Here is a 21,020-nt window from a genome sequence, read left to right on the forward strand (position 1 = left end):
TGATTAAAAAAAAAAAAAAAAAAAGGCTTATCAGTGTTGAAGGATTGCAGTAAACTCCACAAGGGAGTGATCTCCAGAGAAAGAGATCCTGCCTTAGTGGTGCTCAGCCCTTAACTCAGATCTGGGAGAGGTGAAGCCAAGCTCCACCCCTGCCAGCAGCACAGCAAAATTGCCTTCACCTGTGCTCCTGCAGCTGACTCATTGCTTGTCTCAGGTGGTTAATCAGAGGTTCAGGCTGTGATCAGCAGTTTCCCATACAGTGTGCCTTTTTTACTCAAGTGGCAAGTTTTTGTTTTTAATCAAGAATTATGAGAATTTAGAAAATATAGGAGGAAACCCTGCAAAAACCAAGGACTAGCTTATTAGTACCCTGTAAATATCCTGACCTTGCTGCAGGAGAAGGCTGATATTCTTGCCAATAACATCAGAATTTCAGTAAGTTTATTCTGTTTCAAGGTAATTCTGAGATTTTGTGTTGATTTTCTGGCAGATATTTTGAAAAGCTGGTTTCTTTCTGCGGAATTTGAATATGTGCATTAAATTTTAATTTAGTTTATATGAAGTTAAAAGAAGTAATAAGAAATTACTGATGTTTATGAATGGGTCTATTCTTTTGGATGACAACTCAAGATGACGTGGATGTTCAGAGGCTTGCTAAAAAGGCATGATGACAAAACAAGGATTCTGCAATGGTAGACTTGTTCTTTCTCTAGGCATAAAAATGTGTCATATCATATAACTACTTAAATGATAATCTCACATTCCTATTGGGTTATGAATACTGTTCAAGGAGAGATTGCAAAAAAACCCACAAACTTTACAACCAACTATTGCTCCTTCCTGTTATCTTGGAGAATCTTGTTGAGTTCATGCCTGTAAGCAATGGAGTTACTCATTTTGAAAAAGTTTGAAAAAAGGTCTTGTTACTTTGGATGAAAATTAGTACGTGTGGAGCATATAATCAGACTAGGAAAATCCTAAAATCGCAGAATATTGCTAAGGCAACTGGCCCTATTTCATCCAGGAAATCAGTGTTCTACTTATATTCCAGCTCAGCTGTGGGGAAAAGACAAGCTTATTTTTAGACATGTAGGATCTATTGAGGTACATTTTACTATGCTGGATAAGAGCAGTGTAATACAAAAAGTAGCTGTTGAAAGCACTTAACCCTTTTTATTACCATTTTATCTATCCTCTCCACTTTACAGTAACATCTGTCACTTATAATGAGAAACCTTGAGTGTAGCTGACAGAAGACACAAAGGTTTCAAAGCTTTTTCTGTAGGAATATTACCAGCAGTAGTGACAACCTAACCACTGATAAGGCTTGGCTGTCTTTACTTCATGTTTTTTTTCTGATTTTCCCCCATGAATCTACATTTCTGCTCTACCATAGGCTTGTGTCTCCTATTTTAGTGGCATAAATCAAAAGAAGAGATGTGCAATGTAGTTCTTGTTGAGTGTATCAATTCTGCAACCCTCTTTATCCATAATCCAGATACTGCCATGTTCATTACCCTGGCCAGAGCTTTTAAATAGGTGATTTATTCATTTGAAATTGACTGTGCGAGTACTAAAAGCTGAAAGCGTTTTTTTTTTACACAGGTTTTCTAAAGGTAAAGCAGAGTTAAATTTGATCTAATCATTCAAAGGTTCCATTCAATCCTAAATATACAGTCTCTAATAAACGGTGCCTAGAAGCAAAACAAACTGAAAATGACAACACATGAAGATGATTCCTGTAAGGAGTATTAGCTGACATGAAATCCAGATGTACCTGAATGCTCTGATGGTGATGTCTGAGATTTGACTGGCTCTCCAGCTGCAGAATACAGGCTTAATCCCAACCATAGAAGGAAAACATGACTTCTGGAGCCCTGATGGGCTCCACCGTGCTGGCAGACAGGAAACCCTTTTTTGAAAGCTTTCCAAACCTGGAATGCACGCGCTGTCTGCTCAAATCTTCAGATAAGATACACCATGGTACTCCTGAACGAGAGCTGCAGATTGGAGTTCATAACTGTCTTAGTGAGGAGTTGATGCTGAAACCTGGAGGTAAGACTGTCAGCAGTTCGTTACAGTTCTCAAATCAAGGCAGAGTAATTGAGGAGCATCAAACCCCTAAGGCAAAGAAATGCTCATATTTTTACCCCTAAATAAATGAGGGTCTCCAGGACACTGGTTGTGTGCATTTTCTTCTCAGTAGTGACCTCTGAACACATTTAAACTAAATAGCTCACCTATGTGTGCACATAGACTAGCTGATTATTAAGGAACAACTTGGAATTTCAGTAGTATACAAGGAGGTATACATTTTATTGTTATTTATTTATTTATTTATTTCCTCATTTACTTTATAAAGAGGCATATGCAGCCTCAACAAACTGGCGTTCCCACTGATCACTGACTTTCATCTGCATAAAAGAAAAAATCTGTGCAGAAGTTGTTCTGAGCACATGATGCTAACTTGGGAAACTCCAAAATTTCATGATAGATCTAATCACATTTCAAAATGTGGCTTTGGTTACAGTCTGTTAGACAGAAGCAGAATTTTCCATTTAATGTGACTGTTCAGAAGGCTCCAAAAGGTGGTACTGTGGTGGTGATTGATGTTTTGTGCATGGATTGTGGTTACTATTGGTAATTTGTATGTGTAGCTTGTTCCAGGTACACAAACTTCAGATTTATTTGCTGTTGAAGGAAGCCTGCTGCACTTTAGTTATCGTCTGAATTTTAGCTTTCCATTGAAAATAATTTTTCTAAGCATTATGAACATGCTTCAGAGAAGCCACCATACAGGGAAAAATGTCGATTTCAATGTGTGATCAGTGCTCAGAGTGTAAAAGAGATTTTAAGAGTGCCCAAGTGACTGTGAACTTTTTTTTTTTAAATGAAGTGTTTACAATTTGCAAGTTTTCAGTTGGCCTGATATGTCCACAGCTTCAGATGAATCGTGACAGCATGGATATTATGCTTGAAAAAATTCCAAGGCTAGCTAGGTGCTTTTTAAAAGTCCTTGGCTTAAGGTCCAGTTCTGTTGTTATTTTGTGTTGACTAGTTTCATTGAAAAACATTTGCAGAATTTGAATAAAACAAAATGTACAACCTTCAGGAATGAATAGTAAATTTAGATAACAGTAGCTGTTAAGATAATCTTGAGCTTCATGCATCTTTTAATCATTGAGGAATGTGGTTTATCCTGTCTGATAGCAGGCCTGAAGGAGGATAACATGAGAAGTTAAATCTGTGGAATTTCTGAGCCTTTTTTTTTTCCATTTGGGCAGTACTGAAATTGTTTGGAAATGGAATGCAACCATTCCCCTGCCTCGGCCTCAATCCTTGAATACATATCCATTTCTTCTTTAGCTATATTTTCCATACTATGTACTAGAATTATATTTACATGGGAACTGTGGTAGGTTATCAGAGCTAATCTAAATATGTGTCTGTGTCTAAGTGGTGCTCTGAAAGTGGTAACTTCGGTCCTTCTTCATCCATCTCTGTCTTGCCAGTTTAGTAATTGCTGTACAAAGGGGAAGCAGAAGAGATCTGTAGATTCAGAAAGCACAAGGTAAATATGCAGCAGAAGTCTGCGAGACCTGCCTTGCTTTCAGTTATGTCCACACAGAAGCAGACACACAGGGAGAAACTGCTGTCATTTATAGCTTGTTCCAAGTGTACTTAAAACATTGTGTTCTTCAGCCAGACTTCACAGAATATATTTTCTCAATAGTATGCAGGCTACAGAGACAGGGATAAAGACAAAGAAGAAGGTAGCTAAAATTATTTACCTTCAATTAAGCTACAAGATTTACAATCTGTTAACAGTCTAAGTAGTAATTTGCATCCTAGTAGTTGGCAGAAATGGAAAAAATTCCTTTGAAGATTACGAGAACTAACAAGGTTACCAGAATCTCTTGTTTACACTTCACACACAGAGACATTGTGCAACATCTTACAATATTCGCCAAAGCAAACCGGGAGAGTAAGGGTGGGGGTGGGAAAGAAAGGCCATATAAAGGGAAATTGCATGTACCCATCATGTGTCTTTATTTCACGTTTTCCACAAGGTTTGTGGATGCAGAATGAAGCTGCACTTGCTAGAAGTTTTGCTGCTTTTTTGCTGTTACCGAACTAGGGCAGTGACCAGGGAGTATTACATTGGGATTATAGAGACAGCATGGGACTACGCACCTGGCAATACTGATCTTATATCTGGACAACATTTTGCAGAAGAAGAGTAAGTAATGTAGTTCATACTGATTGAGCTTTATTTTATAGCACTGTCTGCTCTAGATGCTTGGACCAGATTAGGACCTGGTGAAGTCAGTGAAATGAATTGTGCTGGTGTCCTTGGACTTGGTGGCAGACATATAAGGGAATTTTGACTTTTTCCTGACTTGCTTAAGAACTAAATTGCAGCTGTCTGCTGACTAAAAATGTTGTACAGTGTAATGTTCTTTTTGTGACTTTGTCAAAATGAAACTACTATTAACTAGAGGTAAGGAAATGATCACATGAATACCTACCTATTATTTTGAATTAGCCCAGTAGCAGTGATGAAGGGAAGGCTTCTGCTTTTATGTTTTTAAACTCAGAAGTTTAACACATCAAAATCTTTCTGCTGGGCACAATTTTCCTTTAGATGTTCGTTGTTGGCAGTGGTCACTTTCTTGTGGAGGTGCCACAGATGGGTTGTTTCTTGCAAGGAAGGCTCTGTGCAGCGTGAGAAAGAGAAATGGAGAATAACTGTGGTGAGGAGGAAGGGAATTCCCTGAAGACATGAGTAATAAATAAAGAAAACTCAGATATTAGAGGTACCAAAAAAAGTATTGGATAGGAAAAAAAAAAAGTCATCCTTTCTATTTTTTTCAGTGTCTTTAAAGTGAAGTAGAACTGTATTAAATGAAGACAGTGAAGAAGTATATCAGAAATAGGAAGAGTCTTCTCCTCACTGACTGTAAAGTCAACATAACATGATACTTGTTGATTTTAACTGGCTATGGAAAATTATACAGAACTTGAAGCCTGCATGTACAAAAATGTTGAGCAGGAAGACCTATTGTTTGACTTAGAAGCAGCAGAAAATTGTATAGAATACCCTTATCTTCAGTCTACAAAATAGGTAGTAAAAATTTCTAGTTGGTGTGTAACATTTAGTCTCTATGTGGGTGCCTGTACTCCTCAGAAATATGAATATATTTGCTTCTGAAGACAGATTATACACAGTGCTACAAAGGCCTGGTCTTTGTTTGAGAGTCTGCTAATGAGCACTGTTCATATATAAAGTGAGTATCAGACATTATAGGTGTTTGTGTGTTTTCTTTACAGGCAAGCTGAAGTCTTCCTTAAAAGAGGACCACAAAGGATAGGAAGCATTTATAAGAAGGCTGTCTACACTCAGTACACCAATATTTTATATGACGTGATAGTTGAGAAACCTTCCTGGCTGGGTTTTTTAGGCCCTATCATTAAGGGAGAAGTTGGAGATTCTATTGTTATTCACTTGAAAAACTTTGCTTCCAGAAACTACACACTGCATCCACATGGTGTAACATACACAAAGGAAAATGAAGGTAAGCCTCTCCTGAGGAAATACTGTAATTCCAGTTTCCTCCTTGAAAACTACTGGGTGTAGTATGATGACATCTAGCCCCGAGGCTGTAGCCTGATGATCCACTCTGCCAGATGCACCTCACTGAGTAGTTTTCCACTATTATCTGCAAGAAAGACTGCACTGGAATATAGCCACCGGAAGTTTTATTAATAGACCTTAAAAACAGTGTGTGAATTATTGACTAGATACTGTCAAAAATAGTCTTTGGAAATTTTTCAGCAGGGAAATTATGAAATATTAGTTAAACACCTAATATTTTTAAAAGATTTTCATTACTTCTAATATGTGACTTGATACTGACACGCTATGGGAGCAGAACAGCATACTGTATGGTAAAATATAGAAAAGTGTTTACAATTTTACCACTGTTGCTCTTATTTCAGCAACACCTGTGTTCCTTGGAGAGGAATGCAATGTTTTAGTACAGATTCCAAGATCAATATTTAACAAATATTTTAGCTGTTGTCTCTGTAGCAGAAGTACGTTGTGCCCTCCTAATAAAGAACTCAAATATATTTGTCAATGCACAGTCACAGAATTCAAAGTCAATTAAAGGAACTCTTTAGCAGAAGGGAAAGGTCTATTCATCTGATTTAAAATATTTGTTTTACCTCTGTTCAAGTATTCAATCCATGTTACTGCAGCATGTAGTCAACTTCAAAGCACTATTCTGACACTGTACTGTGAAATGTGTTACGTTAATGTTGGCTGTGTGCCATTCCTCAGGTGCTTTTTATCCAGACAATACCAAAGGTTTTGAAAAAAGAGATGATGCTGTGAAGCCTGGAGGCCAGTACACTTACACGTGGGATGTGACAGAAGATCAAGGTCCTGCTAAGGAAGATGCAGACTGCATAACCAGAGTTTACCACTCTCACATAGATGCTCCAAGAGATGTTGCCTCAGGGCTTGTTGGGCCTTTAATAATTTGCAAGAAAGGTAAAATATGAATCAACTACTACACATGCAAGGTGACTGACAACAGCAATTGATAAATATAAACTAATTTGCTGGAAGATGAAATTACAGGTCATTTTGAAATAGCAGGTTTCATCTTGTCAATTAGCTGTCTTCTAATAATAGGATGGGATTTAATTTGATTTTATGTGCTAGGCAAATGAGTGCAATGTGTTCATGCTAGCAATGCAAAGTGTAACACTGATATGTAGAACAAATGTTTTACATTCTTATCGCATACAATATTTATTCTTAGCAAAGTGATTTTATAGCATCTGTTAAAACAAACCTTTGTTTTCCCAATATGGCTGTAAGTTTATATGTATAGTCACACTCAAGATAAACAACAAAACATCAAGTAAACAGTCGCCAGCCTCACTGATACTGTGGTAAAAACTGAACAGATATTGCCAGTTGCTAGAGAATATGCTACTTTCTTTTTCAGGTGCAATGAATAAGGACAATGATAAATATGTTGATGCTGAATTTATCCTTATGTTCTCTGTGATGGATGAAAATCTCAGTTGGTATCTAGAGGACAATATCAGAACATACTGTTCTGAGCCTTCCAAAGTTGACAAGGATGATGAAGACTTTCAGGAAAGCAATAAAATGCACTGTGAGAACTTTATATTAATGTTACTTGCCATTGATGTAAAGAGGTATTGTTTTTTCTTATGGGTTGTCTCTTTTAAAGATTTCTTTTTAAAACAGAACTTTTCCTTGGAAAATTAAACTCTTTTTAAATTAAAAACAAAACCACAAAGTAATGACCAGTGTTGAACAATCAACCCTTTGGAATTGTGAAAAAAGATTCCTACAGACCAGACTTTTTTTTCAGTTTTTTGGTTTGGTTTGGTTTATTCCAGTAAAATTTGCTGGGCACTGCAGACAGTTTTGTAATTCAGTTTTGTTTCTAAGTTACAAACCACTATATAATATTGCAGTTTAGAGAAAGAGATTTTACTGTCAACAATAAAGTACTTTTGGCTCATACATGGTTTCCACAATCATAGCAGGAGCTGCAGATAGATGGGAAGATAAAGTTTGTGTCTGATGTTGGTTAATTTTCAAAGCTCCAGTGTTTTGTTCTGAGATCCTCTCTATTCTGAAAAATAGGGTAATGGTTGTATGTCTCTCGCTTTTGAAGTAAAGATCCTGAGCTCTGTGAATATAATAGTAATAATTATTGTGGTGGATTGTTTTTTTTTTTGTTTGTTTGTTTTCCCAGCAATTAATGGGTACATGTATGGATACCTCCCAAATCTCACAATGTGTGCTGAAGATAAGGTAAAATGGCATCTTTTTGGCATGGGTAATGAAGCTGACATCCATTCAGTGTACTTTCATGGTCAGACCTTAATAGAGAGGCACCATCGAGTTGACACCATTAACCTCTTCCCAGCCACATTTATCGATGCTCTAATGATACCAAGGAATCCCGGGGAATGGCTGCTGAGCTGCCAAGTGAATGACCATGTAGAAGGTATGGAATAAATCACAGACGTCAGGATTTTTTTTCCAGCTTGAGATACCAATTTAATGAGTCTCTTTCATACTATGTGACTAGTTTTGTTATCACACTACGTGGTTATTTGCAGACAGTGTTCTCCTCAAAGGTAAAAAAACAGCATCTCTCTTATTGCAAATGAAGTGCCTACAAGTGTATGAGATAGGCTTGAGATGTACCCATAGAATCAAAAACATTGTTATTGGTAATGGAAATTGTTATCAACTGACAGCTATTGGCATTGCTACGTTTTTTGCATACTCGGACTTCAGCCAAACAATATCTTGATGTTTATCTTTTACTGAAAGTAACTCATCACAACATTCTGTTTGCCAACAAAAAAGTGCTATTTCCATGTTTGGGCAAGGGCACAAGACAGACAGGTTAACTTGCCTGACAGCGACACGTTCTGGAAAGAATATTGGCTAATAATCAGAGATGATCTGCATTTGTCTTCCTTGTATCTTAGTGTTCCCTTGTTTTGTTTTTTTTATTAACCATGTTAAGTATGTAGAAGCTAATGCCACACTTTTTTTTTACTTTTTTTTTTTTTTGACATGATCTGTATCCCTCTGAGTTACAGAAGTCCTTTGTCACAAAAATCACAACACTGAACTCAAAATCAGGCTCTGGGATCTGAAAATTCTGGCGTGTGAAGGAATGTGTTTGTCCTACAAATTCAGTTGCAGAGGGTAGATACTTCCAGATAACTAGAGAATCAAGCAGTATCTTGATGTGGATGATGCTTCATGGGCAACATGAAAATCCTACAAATTGGCCCAATATAACTGTAAAAGGGCACTTTTTTTTTTTTACTTTTTTTTTTTTTTTTTTTTTTCCCCCCCTTTGGCACTGTTTGTACCTCCAGGAAGGAGACTTGCTAGCAGATCTGTCTCTTAGGGTACAGAGACCTAAGAGTTTCATAAGTGAGCCACTGTTTAGATTTAGAGGAAAACCTGGTCTGTCTTTTTGTACCTGGCTATGTCTAAAGTGCCAACTAGCAGTACTCTGGGAGTTCTCCAGGTAAGAGATGGAACTATTAGAATCATGGGAAGAAAAATGAATTGCAGCTTCTTTGCTTTAATTTTCTCTACATAATTTTTTTCCAGGTGGTATGCAGGCACTTTTTAAAGTAGAAGATTGCAGAAAATCTACAATAGATCACAATGAGACTACAAAGATAAGACAATACTTCATTGCTGCTGAAGAGATTATCTGGAATTATGGCCCATCTGCCCTCAACCATTTTACAGGACAAGAATTAACTGCTGACAGGTGAATTCCTCCAAGAAGTTTCACTTTCAAGCAGAAGTGATATTAGCATGCTAAATAGAGTAAGCTTTATGGTAGAATTTGCTTCTAAGTAGAATTTCTCATTGTCCTCAGCTCTGCTTAAATATTAATGCTAAGATAAGTATCAGAACAAATCAGTTCATTTTTTCCCTTACAATCTTAAGATACATTTTGCTGAAGTGTTAAGTAATGTCACTGTGTTGAAGAGGAATTCCAGTGTCGTGACTTGAACTTCTTGCATCTATTCCAATTTCTTTCACACAGTGAATCTTCTGTATTTTTTGAACAAAGTGAGACGAGAATTGGTGGCTCTTATAAAAAAGCCATTTACAAGGAATACACAGATGGTACTTTCACGGCACATAAAAAAAGGCTCCCAGAGGAAGAACATCTTGGTCTCTTAGGTAAGATATTTAGAATGAATCTGTTATGAAGATTTATCAGAGAAAAATATCACTTCTCCTGACTGGCCAATAGTGCCCTTTCATCTCCTCCCTCCTTGGTGCTCCCTTTCTCTATCAGACACTGATGCCTGCAGATTCCTCCAAAGGGCAACTCAGAGTGTATGCAAAGCTCTTAAAAGCAATGCTGTGGTCATCCTCAACTTGCCAGTGGGAGTACACCATGGTCTCTAAAGGGAAGGCCTGAATTACAAAGCCAGACTAGTCAATTCTACCTCTGTTTATAAGCTGGCTGCTTCTGACACAGTTTTGGAGTAAGTCTGAGATTGGTACTAATGTCCACAGGTTCCTTTCCAAAGGGAAAAACTGTGCTGTTTACACAGGGCCTTCATGGAAGGGGAACGGTCCAGTTGCAGGTGGGATGCTGTGAGATTTCACATGTGTGGGGCATGTAGGAGGGATCTGATTCATGGCCGGACAACCTCAGGGGCAGTTAATTTACAATGGGAAAAGCAGGCAGCCATTCATATAAGCTTGTAGTGATTGCTATATCACTTGACACCAAATTAGATTTTGTGCTCTTTTTTAGGACCTGTTATCAAGGCAGAAGTGGGAGAGAGCATCAGGGTGACTTTCCGAAATAACGCCAGCCGCCCATTTAGCATCCAGCCCCATGGTGTGAGTTACCAAAAGAGCAACGAGGGAGCATTGTATAGAACTGCCTCCAGAGGTGCGCCTGTGGAGAGGGACCTCTCTGCCTGTGGACAAGCAGCAGAGAACAAGCTGTTGTGTACAATAATGCATTAAAGGTGAAGAAATAAATGGGTTTCATTCGGCTTAATTCCTTATGTTGATTTCTCTAACAGATACTGAATCTCCAGCCTCCCATGTCAGTCCCGGTGCTACGTTTACATATGAGTGGAACGTGCCAGAAGATGTGGGCCCCACAGACCAAGATCCAGACTGCTTAACTTGGCTTTATTACTCAGCTGTGGATTCAGTCAGAGACACCAATTCCGGCCTTGTGGGTCCTCTTTTGGTGTGCAGGAGAGGAGCTCTGCTTCCTTCTGCAAAACAGGTCAGTCAAAGAGAAAAAATATGCAAGCATTTGCATCACTGTAACTGAACCTGTTTTCTTTTCCCAAACTGGGCTCTGCACATCACCATCCAGCCCATGCACTGAGGGGAATATTTAAAAAATAAAAAAAATAATAAAAAAAAGGAAAAAAGTTTTGTTTTTTTTTTTTAAAAAGCAAAATCATCAGCCTGGTTCCACATAAGCAGGCACTGTATGATGTAATCAGTGTCACAGTCATCAGCCTTCAAGGCTTAGGTAGATCGCAAATGATTAGAAAACTATAGAAACTTAAAAGATCGAGATATGAATCTGTTTCTGGAGGTGGTTCCTGCTGGTGGAAGGGCTGTTAGCAGCAGATATCTACTCACCACATACAGCAGGTAGACAGCTTTAGAGTTGTCCGAATGAAGTTTCAATGCATGCATCTACACTAGTTTGTGAATTATACTCAAAGCAATATACACAGAATGATTTTATTGTGGTTTTGTTGTTTTGGTTTTTTTTCTTCTTTTTCCTGGCATGATTTCTTCACTCGTTTTTATTTTCCTTTGTGCTATTTCTTCTCAACAGAAAAGTGTGACCAGGGAGTTTTTCCTACTTGCCACAGTATTTGATGAGAACCTGAGCTGGTACTTGGATGACAATATTTTGATGTTTGCATTAAATCCTAATGAAATTGACAAAGACAATGAGGACTTCCAGGAGTCTAACAAAATGCACTGTAAGAAAATTGCTTTTTGTATTTTGCTAATCAAATACTCCTTTTTTTTTTTTTTTCTGTAAGTTTTTCATTTTTGCAAGCTCACAGTGGAGACTGGGAGACTGTATAGTAACAGAGATGCTAATTTTCTTTCCACTGGAACAGACCATATTTGAAAGCAATTTAATTTCAGGTCAGAGTGGTTATCAGTTCAAAATGTACTGACAGCAGTTCAGTGTCAGCAGTGGACTATTTGGCACTGTTACATACCTCTTTCAGCAGACATGAAGGAACGAGGTCTGCAGCCCATGTGCAACCCCTATGAATGCAGCCAGGTAATAAGAGGAAAACTGACCTCTGCCCTACAGAAGATGTGGCTGAAACGAGTATTTTTTTTGTCCATAGCTGAGTGTCTTTACCACACTGGATGCCTTACAGTGAAAATCACTGCTTCTTTATAGAGCTACGTGAATATATTTTGATACTGTAGCAAGTTATTTCCAGTTTTGTATGAAAGAACATTTTCTTCAGTTCTTAGCTTTGCAAATACTTTATTATCTTTAAAACAGATTTACCCATGCAGTTTCTTATACTTGCCTTTTGTGGCATTTCTATTACTTACAGAGCTTTGATAGTAAGCATTCCAGAAGAACCTGACAAAGGCTCAGCCTTCGGAAGGTTTGCACAGAAGTAAGAATCATTAACTTAAACCACCAGTGTTTGGGATCGTCTCCACTGTGTGAACATAGAACCATTGCAGTGTAAAGCAGTGAAGGTTCCAGGTGGTCAGGTCAGGTCCCTGTGATTTAGACAATGAAAGTGAGAACAGTTTGAAATTGTTTTTAAGTGCCAGGTTTAAAAAGTTTTTTTGCTTGAATAGGTCCTCTATTTTTGCTGCTGTGATATTTTATAATCTTTGCCACTCTAAGACATCACATTACATTTGATATTTATTTTTCAATATTATATTTGAATGTTATTTAATTTATATTGCAGAATTAAGTTGTGTTAATCAAATTTGGGTTTACTTCTTCAAATCTTCTGCAGCCATCAATGGTTATATGTATGGAAATCAACCCGGTCTTGAGATGTGTAAAGGTGAGGTGATTTCCTGGCACTTGATGGGCTTGGGAACAGAAGTCGATGTTCATGGGATATACTTTTCACATAACACATTCATAACAAAAGGAACAAGAAAGGATACGGCAAATCTATTTCCACATACATTTGTTACAGCTATTATGAAGCCTGATTCTGAAGGTAAGCGTCCTCTTTGGTGGTTGTTGTTTGGCTATTTGGGCTTTTTTGTTTGTTTTCAGCTTGGATCCCAGACAGAGCGGTATTGCATTGCTACCGAAATTCACTGCAGCTCTTCCTCTGCCATAAAAACTGCTATTGGCCTTTGGCTGGCAAAGGTTCTCTTGCCACAGTTCACAGCTGGTTTGCAGGACGCAAAAACACCCTGTGTTGCCAAAAACAGACCTTTCCAAGAAATCTGTTCTTTAGCTGAAGCCTTTTGATGTTCTTGTATAGCTCTACCGCTAAATGGGCAGGATCCTGCTTTCCTTCTGAATATCAACAGATTTTGGGAGTGGTAACTCTGATAGCTCTAGTGTGCCATGTCATCTTCCTATCCCAAAGGCTGTAGAATAGTACCCATAAAACAATTAAAAGCAGGCTTTTATTTAATCTTTCTCTTTTTTTTTGTGACAGTGGCTAAAAAAAGACAGGTTTGACTATGAGTACATTGAAGTAATTTCTGAAAGAAATGGCATGGAGTTACTTTATGATATTTTTAATTTTGAACAAAATGACTGAAAGGAGTAAAAATGTAGGCTTTTTTTTTTTTTTTTTTCTTTCTTCCTTTCTTCCTTTCTGGCTCAGCAGGACTGATACACAAGATATGTGAAAGCTCAAAGTGTTTGAAGTATACTGTTTGTTTAGGAACTGCTTACCTGTGAGCATGTTATGCTTAGGTAGAAACTGTAAATAGCAGGTATTTTGATCCCTGGGGACACTAAAGCTGTGTCTGAAGAGTTGCAAACAGTGTGCAAGCTCTTTGTGCTACATTTTCTTAGCTTCTACATCTGTACTGAACTGTATTATTACAAGTAGTCATATTACACAAAGAATTTCCATCTTATGCAAACAGTGGCTCATGTTTCAACCTCTAACTCTAGATCAAAACAGATAATGCAGTTCAGTAAGAGCAACAAGTAAAGATTGTCTTGAAACTGCCTTTAAGTGTTAACTTCCTGTGCAACCTCCAGGAATTTTTGAGGTATCGTGCCTGACAACAGATCACTACAGAGGAGGCATGAAACAGAAATACAAAGTGAAACCATGCCACTGGGGGAATGTGGATCCATCCCTGTATTTGCATGAGAAGACACACTATATTGCTGCCATAGAAGTTGAATGGGACTATTCCCCTAACAGGACGTGGGAATTTGAGCGGCATCAATATCACGAGGAGAGGTATATTAAAATGTATACTAAGGGGGTGAGAGGGGGAGGTAATGTGAAGAATGCAAAGCAACAAGTTCTCCTCTGAACTATTTCCTCCTTGCAATCCTGACATTTCTACACACATTTTCCTTTCAAGTGAGCCCTAGAAATATATATGCATTTCTGGTCATTCTCTGATAATGTTGCCATGTGTCCTAGCTTTACTTGTTATTGAGTTAGTTTTCTTCATAGTGTCTGGTATGATGTATTTTGGATTCAGAACAAATATCAACACTGATATTTTAGTTGTTGCTGAGCAGTGCTGTACACATACAAGGACGGTTCAGGTTTTCAGCTTCTCATGTTCTGCCAGTGATGCAGCTGGGGAGACATGAGGAAATGGGAGGACACAAGTGGATTCAGGACAGCTGACCTCAACTGGCCACAGAGATATCCTATACCATATGACATCATGTGAAAAAACTGTAAAACGGAGGGGAGCTGGCCAGGGTGGAGGCAGCCACTGCTCAAGAACTGCCTGGGCATTGTTGATGAAATGGTCCAGCTGCAGATTCTACTGGATCCTGGAATTGCATGTGCATTTATTATTTACTACTTTTGGTACCGTCCTTGATGTGGAATGCTTCAGATGTCCAACAAGTTGTAGATAGGACTTCTTTGTTCTGATATTTGATTACTTTAAAAAATTTAATGTTTATCTGAAATGTGAATAAGGTTCCTTTTTACTCCTCTCATGTATTTAATTTACACAAGACATTAAGTTTGTGATTGAATCCATTCATTGTGAAGCTCATCTACTTGTTCTGTTCCCAGTATTTGAATCTCACTGAGTGAACCGATGGCCTCAAATAATTCAAGTCAATTACCAGAAGGGGACAAATAATGAACTGAATTTGTGTGTGCCTCTTCTGCCTACACAGCTTAGTTCGAGAAGTAGATAGTAACTACCTACATTTATTGCTTCTATTGTATTTTCATGTTTATACTTTTTTTTTCAGCCTGATAGCAGATTTCCTTACCCTGTACACCACAGCAAATTCCCTCAGAGTTCTAAGTACAAGCAATATGGACCATGCTGTTAATAGGCTTGTTTTGGTGTTTGCTTGTTTGTTTGTTTTCCCTGTCTCCAACCCCCATGATATAAGCCAGGAAGCAGTGCCTCATTTTTCAACTCAGCAGTCTCTAGGTTAAATTTTTGTTTTACGGCTAATTTATTATCTGCAAAAGATGGTACAAAATACATGAAGAAAGGTCAGGTATATTGTAATATCTATTTACTGAGGTTTGTTTGTTTGTTTTTCAGCCCTGGCAATCCATTTTTAAATAAAGAAGACAAATTCATTGGCTCAAAATACAAAAAAGTAGTGTATCGTGAGTACACGGATCACACATTCAGTACTCCAAAAAGCAGAGCAGAGGAAGAGCAGCACCTTCAAATTCAAGGTAATTGTATTTCAACAATACTGAGTTTAGTTCTAGCCACACAGAGTATCTAAACCTATGTGGAATTGCTTCTTGCAATGCTTTCTTTACCAGATTCAATTGCTTGGTTTACTGGGCGAGGGGGGGGGGGGGGAATAAGAAACCAGCAAACTACTGGTTTGCTGCCTGATTACAGTATTTTCAAAGCTGACAAAAAAAGTTGCCAACATCCAAGCTGACTTCAAATATAAATGCAGTATTTGCATAGGTGCTAAAATTTACATCCCTGTTTAGTTGCCTAACTTCAACTGCTGAAGTTGGCTTATCATGTTGTTGTGTGTTTCAGCACAGTAAGCTCTCTCTCTCTCTCTCACTCTGTTCTGATTATTTGCAAAATGATCTTAATCTTTCTTTTCAATTGAACAGGGCCGCTGATTATGTCAAGTATTGGAGATAAAATTAACATAGTTTTTAAGAATCTGGCATCAAGACCTTATTCTATACATGCCCACGGAGTGAAAACAGACAGTTCTGTTGTTGCTATAACCAACCCAGGTATCAAAGCACCTTTATGTTGTTTCTACATCAAGCCTTCTAGTAGGGTTTAGCAAGCTTTATTTTTAGGGAAGCACAAAAGACCTGGCATTTGTTAGTTTGTTGCTCTTAAGCTCAGGTTCTTACAAGTTTGATGCTGACCATGGCCGAGCTATCTCTACAATTAAAATGCCCCTCATAACTATTGCTGTGCATCTAGTCCTTGACATATCACTAATTTTTTTTTTTTTATACACAACTTGGCCATGTCTTTTATGAAAGAAAGCAAATTTGGTGACACAAAGAAAGCATAGCTTATACTAGCTATTATTTTAAAAGTTATTCTGTGATCTTTACATAGGATATAATTATTGCTACTAAACATGGTAAAACATGCCATTGCTAATGGTATTGTGGGCTCTACCAGAAGAGAGGTGGCCAGCAGGGACAGGGAGGTGATTGCCCCTCTCTTGATCATCCTTGGGGTTCCTTCCAATCCAAGCCATTCCGTGATTCTATGATGCTAAGCAGGGCAGCCACAAAGAACATTGTCAAGAAGTACTGGGGTTCTGTAGAAGGGAAATAACAAGAAGAAACTAGCCAGTGCACTACTTGGGAAGAGGAAGATCAAGACCAATATAAGCTGTAAATGGAGATAGATAACACTTATTTCATGACTTCTTGCACATAAGCACACAGAAAGCTAACTTTCATCAATGTTTATTTAATTTAGGTGAAACTAAAACGTATGTCTGGAAAATATCAGCAAGATCTAGTTCTGAGAGAGGTGAACTGCATTGTACAGCATGGGCATACCATTCAACAGTGGACATCATTAAGGTATACTGCTAGCATCAGCCTGAGGAGTTTTGTTCATGACTTCAGCACAGATAAACTTACAGCAAAAAGGAGAGAGGTTTGAAACTCCTGCTTTATCTGTCAGGTCATTCCCCCACTACCATGCCTTTGAATGTAAGGGTCTCTTTAATAATGCAGTAAAGTCGGGGCAGAATTTGAAAGTCAGACTCTCCAGTATTCTTGTTCCCTGGTTCTCCTGCCATTCATATACGCTAAAATTAGTCACCACTTATAATTATTTTTATCTGTAATTTCAGGACACTTACAGTGGACTAATAGGCACACTTGTTGTGTGTCCTAGACATTATCTGCCATCATCTCATACTAGAAAGAAAGTGCATTTTGCTCTTCTTTTTATGGTTTTTGATGAAAATGAGTCATGGTATTTGGATGAAAACATTGAAACCTATTCTGTCAACCCGCACCTTGTTGACAAAGAAAACGAGGAATTCCTTGAAAGTAACAAAATGCACGGTATGTTTTCTAACTTAATTAATGTAACTCTGAAGACATTAAAAAATCATGTGTTTGAAAGTACTACATATAAATTGGACTTCCTCATCCTCCCTGACTTTTCCAGTTATAGGTTAGAAAGCCAAAAAAACTCCACTCACTGTTTTATTGTTCCTACCACTAAATTACACAGTTTAGCCTATGAAAATAAGTAGTCCCACACTGACATTTTTGAGGATGAAAAGATTAAAATGTAAATTGCCAGAAAGTAACTAATCTGACTAGGTTGGTAATGTATTGTGTATCCTGAAAGCATGTTCTCATAAAGCTTTTCCTTTACAGTGCACCATGGGAAATGCAGTTTTAGGAGCCTCAGCATTAGTAATGGTGCACAGTAGCACACTTCCATTTTAGCTACTTCTTGCTTTCTAGTTAAATATGGAAGACATAATCAGACCCATTTCATAATATGCTGTGAATGATAACAATTCATTAATACCTTTTAAAAAATATTTTTATATACCACTCAAAGCACTCCCTTTTGCCTAACTGTAGCTTTTCACTCCCTTAAAGCCTTGAAAAAAAAACAAGAAACAAAATCTTGTTTTCTCTTTCCCTCTCTTTAGCCATTAATGGAAAAGTATTTGGAAATTTGCACGGTCTGACTATGCACGTTGGAGATGAAGTAAGCTGGTATTTGATAGCAATGGGCAATGAAGTAGACATTCACACAACACATTTCCATGGCCACAGCTTTAACTATAAGGTAAGAGTTCCTTTCCATTCATTTTTGCTAAGAATGTGAGGTAGAGCCAATAAAAAGTCATATGAAATGACATACAGATGTCCTTTCACATGGATGTGATTAAATGATTTGGTGGGAGCATGACTAAAAAGTAGCTCACATAACTGCTGTCTGGTTATGCCGTGCTGCTCAATGATCGTTTCTTCTCATCTTGAAGCAAACAGGAGTTTACCGGGCAGATGTCTTTGATCTGTTCCCTGGAACATTTCAAACAGTGGAAATGATCCCACAGAACCCTGGAACATGGTTATTGCACTGTCATGTTACTGACCACATCCATGCAGGCATGGAAGCAACCTACACAGTGCTCCCAGAGGAAGGTAAGAGCCTATCTACTGTAGTAATGTTCATTATTCTTAAAGATGCAGTACAGAGCTCAAGGACATGCCAGCATACTCAGATCCAGTTCAGTCATCAAACAGTACTTCATGACTTCATATTTCCTGTAGTAATATGGAAGCGAGAATACTGCAAGTTCTGATCTGATCAGATCACACTTAAGTGCTACCGCTCAGAAGAAAAAAAAGAATCAGAAGGAGTCGATGTTAACTATTTCTTCAGCTCCCTGTCAATGAAATTAAAATGGCATCTTTTAATTTGAGAAAGAACTCATCACGAGATTCAGTACTTCTGTGCCCAAGAAGTGCTAGTGGAATCAGACTCCCTCTCACTTTTCATTCAAAACAAAAAGAACCATTTGGTGAATAAAGCTGAAGTCACCACTGAAAGTACTGAAAAACTGAACCAGCAGATTCTTTTTAAAAGGCATGTTTTAGCCTTACAAATGCTGTTACTTAGCTATTACTATAACTTTAGCAATCTTGCCTATGAAAAGAATCTGAATCCTGAAGAATTTTGAGATTTCTTTCTTCAATGAACCTAATACAACTTTAAAAGCAACTTTCATGTACAAAAGACAAAGCATAATAGGTATGTTAATTGATAGAAAGAGCAGTATTCCAAAATGTGTATGTCCATGTGTATATATAGATATATAACTGTATGATGTACTTGAGTATACTAACTAATGCAGATTAGATTGTTAAGTACTATCTTGTTAAAGAGCTGATTTACAGGATACACTATGACAAATTTCTGCATATAATAAATTAATGGAGTACATGTAGAAAAAAAAAAAAACCACAAAACTTGTACCTGAAAATGCAGCAGGTTGGATTTTTCATAATCAGCTCTTACAGTCTAGTGCATTTTACGCTTGTCAGTGTATTTTATGTGTTTCTGAATCAAATTCATAATATGCAAAAGGTTCTGAGATCCATTGCTCCCATCTTGGACCATGCTCTCATATGCATATACTCTTCTTTTGACAGGATTGGGAAAATAATAAAATAAAATCTTTTTCCCTCTACAGACAAATGGTCTTTGTTTCCAAGATTATTCAATCAATCCAAGTACACATCCAAAGGCACACCAGATGTGTGAGAATGAAAAAAACACAAAACATTTACTACAGTGATTCTCCAAGATCTACTTTCAGTGAAGAATTGCTTGAAAAGTACTATCTCCTAGAATCATAAAATCACAAGGTTGGAAAGGACCTACAAGATCATCCAGTCCAACTGTCCTCCCATAACCACTGCCTCCACAAGCCACTAAACCAGATCTCGTAGCTCCTCATCCAGACACCTCTTGAACACTGACAGGGATGGTGACTCCACCAACCTCCCTGAACAGCCATTCCAGTGCCTGACCACTCTCTGAGAGAAAAAGTTTTTCCTTATGTCTAAACAATGGACAACACTATTTCCTCTTCATGTGTTTAAGAAGATTTCATTTGATGGAACACAGCTACAGGAGACCACAGGCTGAGGCAGCTGAATGAGTATAACAACTTGTAGTTTTCTTAAATAAAAATCATAACTTGCAAGGTAGCCATGTGTTAGGTGATACCTAATGCATGTTATTTAACTGCTGGAAAAGCCAAATGAAATGTACTTTCCAGATTTGTGAGGATTTATTTGGTTTTAGTTTGTAACTAATTCTGTGTTTAAAAAAAATAATAAAATTGTTTTAGACTACTATCTTAGTAACCATTGCGTGGACAATTGAAATTTGGCTGTCATATTAATTATAGGTTCTTGAATTGTAGTTTTATCCAGTAATGAATTTAAAGAAAGTAAATTTAAAAGATGTAATGGCTAATTCAATAAATAAGATATTTGTGCTTTTGCATTGTGAAAATAACTATGAGACAAAAGAAGGTGAACATAAGCCTGACCACATGAAGGTAAAATACAGTGAATGTACCTAAGAGCTTTGCCCCATTGAATCCTAAATAGCTACTGCAGGGGACTCGTTTTACTGCAAGAGCAACCATTCTTACAGCAGCCAGCTCTTGCTTTGGCTCATTTGATCCTTCACCTCAAACAACTGCAATAACAGATCAAACACAGGCAAAGCAAAACATCCAGGCTTTACAGCCTGGTTTGTTCTCTGTATCTTTAGCCTTTTTTTTTTTCCCCCCTCTCTTCTTTTGAAAAGCAGAAAGGATCTACTAAAACTAGGTTTTCTACTAGTAAATTAAATAAAGGATTTTGGCTGTAGCAGTCTACTTTTTTGTTTTGCTGATGTTTTATTTCAGATGCAGATGATCTCTTCTCCCTGACCTTTACTTTAACCCTTAATGTTACTGCTTCAGTGAAATTTGGTTTCACAGAGTTAATGTGCTCTAATAAGGCCTTCAGATGTTTATGGGATCGTTAAGTCCCAAACAACACTAACTATTCATAAGGTCAAAGATTGTGAAAGTTTTTATGACTAAATTCCACCTGGAAAAACACAGGGATGTATGCTGTCCAAAAGACAAATATCAGTACATACATGCACAGACATATGAGATGCTCACCAATAGACCTGGAAGAGTTTTCATCGAAACTTGTGACCTAATGATACTTGAAATGCT

General features: G+C 37.6%; 2 protein-coding genes across 16 annotated transcripts in view; one reads left to right on the forward strand and one right to left on the reverse strand.

Moving 5' to 3' along the window:
• HPS3 (HPS3 biogenesis of lysosomal organelles complex 2 subunit 1) overlaps positions 1-21,020 on the reverse strand; it is a 43,538-nt gene that overhangs the window by 3,869 nt on the left and 18,649 nt on the right. For 4 of the 14 annotated variants that reach the window (XR_014933486.1, XR_014933489.1, XM_015872124.3 and 1 more), the window contains one exon: positions 15,218-16,550. The gene's annotated coding sequence lies outside the window, so the exon portion shown is untranslated. Of the gene's footprint in view, positions 1-1,777; positions 2,001-2,343; positions 3,550-3,697; positions 3,742-4,529; positions 4,717-6,420; positions 6,536-12,090; positions 12,356-15,217; positions 16,551-16,685; positions 18,663-21,020 lie in introns of those variants that run through there. The other 10 variants (XR_014933488.1, XR_014933485.1, XR_014933487.1 and 7 more) reach the window with 8 other exon arrangements.
• On the forward strand, positions 1,920-20,302 carry CP (ceruloplasmin). 2 transcript variants are annotated; one of them, XM_015872122.3, is made up of 20 exons: positions 1,920-2,055; positions 4,071-4,240; positions 5,332-5,576; positions 6,344-6,556; positions 7,020-7,193; positions 7,806-8,060; positions 9,194-9,359; positions 9,642-9,781; positions 10,368-10,508; positions 10,645-10,856; positions 11,427-11,577; positions 12,604-12,816; positions 13,827-14,034; positions 15,329-15,468; positions 15,874-16,002; positions 16,715-16,821; positions 17,097-17,313; positions 17,919-18,058; positions 18,255-18,417; positions 19,470-20,302. In XM_015872122.3, exons 2-20 carry the CDS (start codon positions 4,086-4,088, stop codon positions 19,538-19,540), a joined length of 3,240 nt encoding a protein of 1,079 aa, XP_015727608.2. In that variant the 5' UTR covers positions 1,920-2,055; positions 4,071-4,085; the 3' UTR covers positions 19,541-20,302. The 2 variants fall into 2 exon arrangements, with proteins under 2 accessions (XP_015727608.2, XP_085369616.1); XM_085513490.1 differs by lacking the exons at positions 1,920-2,055; positions 4,071-4,240; positions 5,332-5,576; positions 6,344-6,556 and having other exon boundaries at positions 7,098-7,236.

Source organism: Coturnix japonica, chromosome 12 (assembly GCF_054131305.1).
Source record: "Coturnix japonica strain WE chromosome 12, WE-NBRP24, whole genome shotgun sequence".
NCBI classification, from domain to species: Eukaryota; Metazoa; Chordata; class Aves; order Galliformes; family Phasianidae; genus Coturnix; species Coturnix japonica.